This window comes from Trichosurus vulpecula, chromosome 8 (genome assembly GCF_011100635.1).
Source record: "Trichosurus vulpecula isolate mTriVul1 chromosome 8, mTriVul1.pri, whole genome shotgun sequence".
NCBI lineage: Eukaryota > Metazoa > Chordata > Mammalia > Diprotodontia > Phalangeridae > Trichosurus > Trichosurus vulpecula.
In genome coordinates this window covers 194,092,618-194,103,107 of record NC_050580.1, presented here as the reverse complement: position 1 = coordinate 194,103,107, position 10,490 = coordinate 194,092,618, and the positions used below count along the sequence as shown (strand labels likewise).

At 41.4% G+C, this 10,490-nt stretch overlaps 1 protein-coding gene across 1 annotated transcript; it reads right to left on the bottom strand.

Annotated features, from left to right (window-relative positions):
* Positions 1–8,015: 8,015 nt before the first annotated feature.
* LOC118830015 (protein mab-21-like 3) lies at positions 8,016–9,113 on the bottom strand. Its single transcript, XM_036736882.1, has one exon. It carries the CDS (start codon positions 9,105–9,107, stop codon positions 8,016–8,018), a length of 1,092 nt encoding a protein of 363 aa, XP_036592777.1. The 5' UTR covers positions 9,108–9,113.
* Positions 9,114–10,490: the final 1,377 nt, after the last annotated feature.

The window sequence follows — 10,490 nt, the reverse complement described above, 5'->3', positions numbered from 1 at the left end:
TATCCACACCCCACTCCCCACCCCCACCCTCCAGAAATGGGTGCTCTTGTCTCACACCCCCGGTTGTGGTGAGGGTACATGACATCTACCCATTTTACAGATAAAGACTGGGGGCTCAGAGCGGTTGACTTGCCCGTGGCCATACAGCAAGTGTGCAATTCTGAGACAGTTTTCAAATCCCAGTCTTCCTGACTCTAAGCTCAGCGCCCTCTTCCCAATACCACGCTGCCTCTCTCCACAGACTCCGGTTCATAGGAGAAGCAGCCCATTGGAAAAGGAGATGGAACCTCCTGAGCCAGATCGGGTGGAGATTGCCCTTCTTCTCCCAGAATTAGAATTAATGAAATCCACGCACCCCGCCCCCTCCCCTTCTCCCGGCAGCTTTGAAAGGGACAGAAAGGGAAAGTCACCATACCTGCCGTTTGACGCTGCTTCTTCTCTTCTGACCAGAGACACCTCAGGGCCACACAGCGCGTCGGGAACCGCTGGCCGTTCACTCCATCCTCTTAATACCCAGGGGGGAAGGAGGGCGGGAAGAAGGGGAGAGCTGAGATAATCGCTCCAAGTTTCCCAAGCGAAAAAAATCAAATCAAATGAAGACTAAAAAACGGAGGCACATAACCTAGGCGTGAGTCACTGGTCCCCGTTCTCTTGCTTAGTCACCTGGATTGCACGTTAGGGATGGGAAAGAGAACGCCCTGCCCCCCACTTCTCCCCAGCCTCCCTCCTTCTCCTTCCCGCTTTTGACTTAAAAAAGGGAGAGCAGCAGAAGAGGTAAGGCTTCACAAAGCCCTCGTCTCAGACCCCCAAGGCTCTAGCCGATGAAAGCTGCCGCCTGCCAGAGTCCCCGTCACGATTCTCCCCATGTTTCCCCGTAACACACAGGCACCCTTGGCTCTCTCAATTAAACCATCGGGCTCGTTTTGGGGGCACCAAGTCTCTCCAACGTTGCTTGGCAATTTCGATATCGTCGGGAGTTGCCATGGGGAGAACGGTGATGTCATTGACACAAAAAAACCCCACTGAATTTACAAATCTGCCGGGGCTGAAGCTATTTATAAAAAGCCCGTGTGTTCAATTAATTAATTTATTTTAAACCCCTCTCCCTTTCTTTGTTGGCGGAGGGAAGGGAGGGCTCCGTCGCTCATAGACTCCACACCCCACTCCCCACCCCCACCTCCAGCCTCCAGAAATGGGTGCTCTCGTCTCACACACCTGGCTCTTTGGAGCTGCCCGGTTTAGACTTCGCAGGATGCCGTCCAGAGAGCTTGGCTTGAACTCCTCTCGCTGGTTTATTGTCGGTTTTCCCCATGAAGCGGCAAGAGGTGGAGCCCCAGGTAGGCTGGGAATCAGGTAGTCTGGGGTTCTATCTTCAGCTCTATCAAGGAAGAGAAACTGGTCACTCCACCCTTCCGTTTCTGAATTCATGGATCGGGACACGTATTTGTGTGTAAACCGCTCTGAGAGCCTTAATTGGAAATGAGTAACCTTTGGGCCTCAGTTTCCTCATCTGTAAAATGCACCCAAAAAATCTGTAAGATATTTCATCACCAAAAAAGGAGATAACACTGAGGTCCCTTCTAGCTCTATGATCTTAAATGCACCTAATCTGTATTTTCAAAGCTCATATTAGAAGCCAACCTCTTTATCATAGGATTGCCAGGAGGAAGTTCAGAAGCCATCATCTTATGGATGAGAAAACAGAGGCCCAAAGCCACACAACATCGGAGGCAGGATTTGAACCCAGACCCTCACTCTAGAATCGGTGCTCACTCTATTATGCCACACTGCCTTCCTCTCATCCTACCTGTCTTCCTTCCACATCATCCCATTCCTTAACTATAGGATATCCCAAGATTCTAGCTTTGGTCGGTGCTCTGACTCTCTCTCTCTGTCTCTCTCTCTTGTTGGAGAGCGAGGGGAGGCAATCAAGGTTAAGTGACCTGCCCAAGGTCACACAGCTAGTAAGTATCAAGTGTCTGTGGAAGAATTTGAACTCAGGTCCTCCTGACTCCAGGGTGGATGCTCTATTCACTGCTCCACCTAGCTGCCCCTCTTGTTCTCTCTCTTAAAACAAAACCACGAAACCAACACATCCTTTCTAATGACTTTTTTTTTTTTTAAAAGAGCACTAGCTTTGAAGCCAAAGGACCTGGGTTCAAAACTCACCCCTGGCACCTACCGCTGTGTGACCTCCCGCAAGTCACTTAATCTCCCTAGCCTCAGTTATCTCAACTGTAAATTGAAAGAGTTGGACTAATGATGGCCATGGAGGTTTCTTCTAGCTCTAGGTCCATGAGCCTATGAAAATTAAGCTATCGTCTTCTTCCCCCCACCCTGCCCTAACCCCTTAAATCTTCTCCTTCAGATTTCCTACTTCTGTGGAGGGTCCCACCATTCACCCAGGATTTTAGCCTCAGTGGCAGCCTTGATTTTTCCTTCTTCCTCACCCTCCTATGCAATCAGTTATTGATTTTGGTGGATTCTGCCTCTATGACATTTCCCATACCCCTCCCCTCACATGGCTCCTACCCTAGCGTTCAAGCTCTGATTATCTCTGACCGAAGCTTCTTTAATAACTTCCCAACTAGTCTCTCCCAACTTCTTGTCTCTCTACCTTCGCCACGCCATCTTCAACACAAGGGCCAAAACCGTCTTCCTGAAGCTCAAGTCTGACTGTGTAATTCCACTGCTGAGAAGTCTTCAGTGGCTCCCCATTATTTCCAGGATAAAATAGACTACTCAGCCTGGCATTTAAGGTTTCCCACAATCTGGCTTCACTTTACCTTTCACAGTTTTCCCCTTCACACACTCTTCATGCCATCCAAGCTAAACCAATAACTATCCCCAGAGCTGGACATCTCATCTCTCAATTTCAAGTGTTTGCTTAGGAGTGAAACCTTTCACCTCTCAGAATCCTTATTTTTCTTTTAAATGCAAATCAGAAGTTGCCTCCTCCATGAAGCCTTCCTGGATCTCCATGTTATTAGTTGTTCTTTCTCTCCCTTCTCAAAATATCTCTTCTGCATCTGTAGAATTTGTGCAATAGAATGAAAACAAACTTGACTTAGTGAGGGACTGTGTGATTTTTGTCTTTGTTTCTGAGCACAGTGCTTTGCACACAGTAGGTGCTTCATAAGTATGTTCCTTGCTGTGGGCTTCAAGAATTTCCTTTATGTTGGTAAATCTGCACCTCTAGCCTCCATCTCTTATCCAGGATGCAGCATACTCCACATTTCCTGCCTGGGGGACTTTTCCATTTGGATGTTCAGCCAACTGAGAAGACAGTGTATTTAAAACAGAACTCATCTTCCTCACCAAAGCCAGCTTCCTTTTCCAACCTCTCCAATCCCTTTGTTGGCTCCATCATTCTCCTAGTTTCCAAGGCTTGAAGACTCAGAGCCATCTTTGACTCCTTTTCATTTACTCCTCATATCTGAGCAATCAACAGCTCTGGTTGATTCCTCCTTCAAAATGTCTCTTGAATTTATCTTTCTCCGTTCCGACTGCCGCTGCTCTCATCACACACATGGTCTATCCTGACTGCCTCCCAACACTCAACAATCTTACACACTCGCTCCCAGGAGGAATCTCCCTAATATATCATTTTTATGATTTTACTTAAGGTCTCACAATGTTTCCCTATTGCCTATTGCACTGAATCAAAATCCCTCTACCTGGTTTTAAAGATACCAGGGCTGTCCAAAATGCGCCCCTCGGGCCACATGAGGCCCGAGGGGTGATTTATGCGGCCCGCCTACAAGCACAGAAATGTACATAAATGCTTTAGTAAATGAAGCCGAGCTACTGCAGAGCTCTCACTAAAATGGCAAATCAAAATATATTGTCTATTGTTTCAATAAAAACCTAAGGTTGGACAGCCCCACTCTACAAAAGCGTTCCCCTTTTCCATTTTCCTCACTGGCCCACCCTTTCCTCCCTAGACCCAGATTGGTATTCCCAAAGTTTAAGGTCTGGTTTTAGGTCTGGTTTTGTCTTCTCCAACCATCATATTCCTACATCCATTGCCTCCCATTCCCCTCTATCCTGTCTCCTAGGATTAGGGGAAATGAAAGGTCAGAGACTGCAGGGCCTCAGGCTGAGTTCTCTAGGGAATCGATTTCTACCTGTTTGGGGCAAAACTGCCCTATTTGGCAACCTGCCTTTGGCACCATGCCCAGCACACAGCTCTCTGATTCCTTTATCATATCCAAACACAAACAACATTGAAAAACACATACATACATATATACACATAAATGCACACATGTATATGTATGTATGCATGTATTTCGTTAGTTGTTCCATACAGCTGCATTTAATATTTCTTTCATAGCCCAAGGTACCTTGTCCAATGCTAGGGACAGGAAAGATGTTGTTAACATTTACTGACTGGTCAAGTGATGGGGCCCAATCCGCCATTGCTCAGTTCTGCCTACCCACCAGAGACAAAATATTTTCTCCATGATGGAGGCAGGGGCTGGAAGGGAGGAATCAGACATTTTGGTTAAAATTGAAATAAATCTCTTTTAACTTTATCCTATGAAATGAGTTCAAATTGTCATGAATAATCAACAAGCATTTATTAAGTGCCTACTATGTGCCAGACACTGTTCTAGACCTTGAGGATATAAATACAATAAATGAAACAGTCTATACTCACAAGAAGCTGACATCTAACAAGATATACAAGAAGATATAATGGAAGGAATAAGAACACATGTGAATATATAGAGAATAAATGTAAGGATAATAAAACACAAAGAAGTATTAGATAGATCCCAAAAGTATTTATATAAATACTATCGAGCTTTTTGCCCTGACCCGCTGATTCAATAAAATAAAAGTAATTAACAACAACAATATTAACTAGAATTTATATAGCACTTTAAGGCTTGCGAAGCATTTTATAAATATCTCTGTAATGTGATGCGTTGTTTTTGGAATCTTAGATGAATAGGTTTATTACTAACCAATGTGAAGGCTGTGGATCACAGTGGAAAAAGTCCTGGATTTGGAGTTGGGGGGTTTGGGTTCAAATCCTTGCTTTGCCACTTATTAGCAATATGACCAGAGCCAGAAATCTAAACCAAGTCTTCTGACTGCAAAGTAAATATTTATTGACATCTTTTTGTTTTACATTGCATAATTTCCTCTTCTCCCTCTTCTCCATTCCAAAGAGCCATTCTTTATAACAAATAATTTTTCTTAAGAAAAAAAATTAGCAAAAATGAGTAATACAAAGACAAACATCTGACAATATATGCAATGATTCATACCCATGGACCTGCACCTCTGCCAAGGAGGAGCAGCAGGAAGGTGTCTTTTTATATCTCTTTTCTGGGGGCCACACTTGTTCTTCGTAATTTTGGCCATTCGTTTTCAATGGTCTCTTTTTTACTGTCCCACAAGTATTGGTATTTGCCACAAAGCCTATGTGGTACATGCACTTTGTAGCAAAGAAAGAATACTCAGGCCTCTGGAGTGTGTTAAAAGAGTCATGTCTTAGGTCACCAGCATCAGATTCTCAAAGCAGGACGTATTTTTGTCTCTATTCAGTTTTCACTTCTTGCTGTAACTTTGTCAGGAGTGGGGAACCTTTGGCCTTGAGGCCTCATGTGGCCTTCTAGGTCCTCAGGTGTGGCCTTTTGACTGAGTCCAAGTTTTACAGAACAAATCCTTTTATTAAAGGGATTTATTCTGTGAAGTTTGGATTCAATCAAAGGGCCACACTTGAGGACCTAGAGGGCTGCATGTGATCTTGAGGCTACAAATTCCCCACCTCTGGATGAGATGATCTACAAGGTTCTATCAAATGAGATAATTTTTAAAAATTTTTAGTTTTTAAACATTTTTGTTCAAAGTTTTGAGTTCCAAATTCTATCCCTCCCTTTCTCTTTTCCCTCCCCACTCCCTGAGACAGTAAGCAATCAGATATAGGTTAAACATGTGCACTTGTGTAAAATATTTCTGTAATAGTTATTTGTACAAGAATACTTGAATAAAAGAAAAAAATGAAAGAAAGAATGCTATATTTAGTCAATATCAGTTCTTTCTCTGGAGGTGGATAGTATGCTTCATCATTAGTCTTTTGGGATTGTCTTGTTTTACTATGCATCAGTTCATGTAAGTCTTTCCAGGTTTTTCTGAAATGATCCCGCTTGTCATTTCTTGTAGCACAATAATATTCTATTACAACCACATACCACAGCTTGTTTATCCATTCCCCATCTGGTGAGCATCCCTTTGATTTCCAATTCTTAGTCACCACAAAAAGAGTTTCTATAAATATTTTTGTACGAATGGGTCTTTTCCCCTTTTTTTGGATATCTTTGGGATACAGACCTACCAGTGGTATTGCTAAATTAAAGGATATAAACAAAGCCCTTTGGGCATAGTTCCAAATTGCTCTCCAGAATGGTTGGATCAGTTCACAACTCCAACAACAGTGCATCAGTGTTCCAGTTTTCTCACATCCCCTCCATCATCCAACATCCATCCTTTTTTGTCATATTAGGTATGAGGTGGTACCTCAGAGTTGTTTTAATTTGCATTTCTCTAATCAACAGTGATTTAGAGCATTTTTATATGACTATAGATAGCTTTGATTTCTTTGTCTGGAAATTGCCTGTTCATATCTTTGACTATTTATCAATTGGGGGATCATTTGCATTTTTATGAATTTGACTCAGTTGTCTATATATTTGGAAATGAGACATTTATCAGAGATTCTTGTTACAAAAATTTTCCCCTAGTTTTCTGCTTTCCTTATAATTTTGATTGCATTGGTTTTATTTATGCAAAAACTTTAATTTTTATATAATCAAGATTATCTATTTTATATTTTGTGATCCTCTCTATATTTTCTTTGGTCCTAAATTCTTCCCTTATTCATAAATCTTACAGATAAACTATTCTATGCCCTCTTAATTTGTTTATGGTATCACCTTTTACGTATAAATCATGTACACATTTGACCTTATCTTGGTATATGGTGTGAGATGTCAGTCTATACCTAGTTTCTGCCATACTGTTTTTTAGTTTCTCCAGTAGTTTTTGTCAAATAATGATTTTTTGCTCCAAAAGCTTCTATCTTTGGGTTTTTCATATACTAGATTACTATGATTGTTAACTATAATGTAATTTGCACCCAATCTATTCCACTGATCCACTGCTCTACTTCTTAACCAGTACCAGATTGTTTGATAATTACCATTTTATAATACAGTTTGAGATCTTTTACAGCTAAACCACCTTCTTTTGCATTTTTTTCATTGATTCCCTTGATGTCCTGAGCTTTTGTTCTTCCAGATAATTTTTGTTATTATTTTTTCTAGCTCTATAAAATAATTTTTGATAGTTTGGTATGGCACTGAATAAATAGATTAATTTAGGTAGAATTGTCATTTTTTTTTTTTTAATACAGTTAGCTATTAAACCTATTCTTTTAATCAATGATATAGGGAAGCTCTCTATCCTAGATGCATGAGTCACTCCTAATAATACTTTGTGTTGATCAAGTGCCTTTCATCAGAAAGGGTATCGCAGTAGTCTCATAATGTCTTGGTGAAGCAGGCATTAATACTCCCATTTTACAAATGGAAAAAAAAATGGTATTCTCTGGTCAGTGATGTGGGAGTACACCAGGTCATCATAATCATTTCCAGTACTAGGAGCTCCAGTCTCCTCTCTCCTCTCCAATAGACAGTAAGGAGTCTGATCAGAGGAAAATAAACATGAAACTATCAACAATTCACAATCTGTGGCTTGGACAGGCTCAGCTCCCAAGTGAGGTAGTTTAGAAGTGAAATAATTCACCCAAACCACATAGGATATGGGTGAGGCATTTGGAGGATATAGTTTGAAATGCTCTTGGTTCATGTCTCCTTTGTCTTGTCAGAACCATGGCAGGTGGTCAGAGTCCCAACTTCCACTAGCGTGGTGGTCATCAAAGGAGAAGTCAGGCAAGGCCAAGGGGGATTGCCCCTGGAAGCCTTGGAGACCATTTCCAGCTCTCAGTCTTCTTGGAGCACAGGTTTCTTTAGGAAATAGGTCAGCTTTTGGGCCACTATATCCAACTCACTTCTGCTGGCATACTGAAGCATGTTGGTGTCCTTGATGAAAAAGTGTTTCAGGTAGTGCTGGTTCACACACTTGTGTAGTTTACGGACCAGGCGCAAGAAGGCTTTTTTGAAGATACGCCAGTCTTTGGAACGTGGGTACTTTTCACAAGTCCAAAACAGTATAGTCTGAAGATGCTGGGATGTGATGACGGGTCTGTTTCCAGGACACCAAACGTCCTCTTTCATCTGTCTCAGGACCCGGTAACATATCTTTCGGCAGCCGCCATCGTCATCTATCCCCTCCATCAGCATATTCTCAGCTCGGTCGAAGCTCACTTGCCAGTGGTAACTAGAGCGAGCCATCAGGTTAAACCCGAATGACTTAACACACTGTACTTTCTCCCGAGAAGGCCATCGGGAGAAACATCGAGGCCAGTGAGCTTTCTCGCACCAACGGTTGAGGATCTCCACCACCGGAATCAGCTCTACCTCCACCTGAAATTCTGATGTCTCCACCGTCAATCGAACAACAGGGCCAAAACTGTCTAATATGCTGACTTCATCAGAGAGATTGCAGGCTGTAATTGAGTCTTCCACCAGCTTCTGGAACACTTCAACGACCTTAGCTGGCATGATGTCTCCATCCAATGTCACATCCGTTTCATGCCACTGCCGTAGAGTCTTCAAAAACTGATTTATCTCTAGCCATTGGTACATTTCTTCAGGATCCCGAATAGGAGAGAAGAGCTTAGAGCCACTCACGGAATAATACCTCCATCGTCGGGACTGGCTCTTTCTATACCCAAGTAGTCCTTTTATTGGGACTGTGACGACAAACAGGGTGGGTGCCAAAACCTTTAAGTTTTCATTGTGATAGACTGATTTAGAAACGGCTTGGAATCTAATGTCTTTGTAGCTGATTTCTTTGGTCAATCGATGAACGACGTCCTGTACCTCTTCCACAATCTTGGAGAGCAGACGTTGTCTCGGATCCACCTTGTTCATAATATAAAACTTCACAGCTTCTTCTGTTAACGAGTCCATGGTTTCTTTTTTTCTTTCTTTCTTTCTTTCTTTCTTTCTTTCTTTCTTTCTTTCTTTCTTTCTTTCTTTCTTTCTTTCTTTCTTTCTTTCTTTCTTTCTTTCTTTCTTTTTTGTTTCAGATTATGCCTTAGGTTCTTGGGTTGATTCTAACTGCACAGAGAAATGCTGGTGTGCTGTTTGTCTTGAAGCTGTTGTCCACTATCCACATGTTGCCCCTCCCAGTTTCTCTGGGAGTTAAACAAAAGGGCCGTTCCAGCAACACGGGAATCCTTCCTCCTCAGCTCTTGGCTCAAATCGTCTTTTGCAAGTCAGAAGAACATATCTGTCATTTTTCAAAAGAAAAATTACTTTGGGGGTGGGGAGGAAAGAGAGAAATGGAATTTCTCATTCACGCAAGTCTAGGACATTTTTCTAGATTATCCCTGAAGAGTTTGTAATTTTCTAAAACATATTTCCCACTCAAACATTTGAATTTTCTTTTAGAAGACAGTCTTCTAGCCAGCCATCCTTCCAAAACCTCTCCTGAGTTAATCTCTTCCCAACCTCCTTCATTGTATGCAATTTTACGAAGACTAGAGAATTGTCATTTTTATCATATTATCTTGGTCTTCCCATGAGCAATTAATATTTTTCCAATTATTTTAGATCTGACTTTATTTGTATGAAAAGTGTTTTATAGCTGTGTTCATATGGTTCCTGAGTTTGTCTTGGCAGGTAGACTTCCAAGTATTTTACATTGTCTACAGCTATTTTAAATGGAATGTCTTTTATCTCTTGCTGTTGGACTTTGTTGGCAATATATAAAAATGTTGATGATTTATGTGGGTTTATTTTATACCCTGCAACTTTGTGAAAATTGTTAATCATTTCAAGTAATTTTTTAGTTGATTCTCTAGGATTTTCTAAGTATAGCACCATATCTGCAAAAAGTAATAGTTTTGCTTCCTCTTTGCCTATTCTAATTTCTTTGATTTCTTTTTCTTCTCTTATTGCTATAGCTAACATTTCTAGTACAATATTAAATAATAGAGGTGATAATGGGCATTCTTGCTTCGCCCCTGACTGTATTAGGAAGGCTTCTTACTTATCCCCATTACAGATAATGCTTGCCAATTGTTTTAGATAAATATTACTTATTTTAAGGTAAGCTCCATTTATTCCTATGCTCTCTAGTGTTTTTAATAGGAATGGTTTTTGTATTTTGCATCTATTGAGATAATCATATGGTTTCTGTTGGTTTTGTTATTGATATGGTCAATCATGCCAATAGTTTTTCTGCCAAGATTTGCAGCAACATAAATGATTGACCACAAAATTATTCCAATTTCTTATAGGCATTCTCATAGGCAGCTAGGTGGCGTAGTACACAGAGCACTGGGCCTG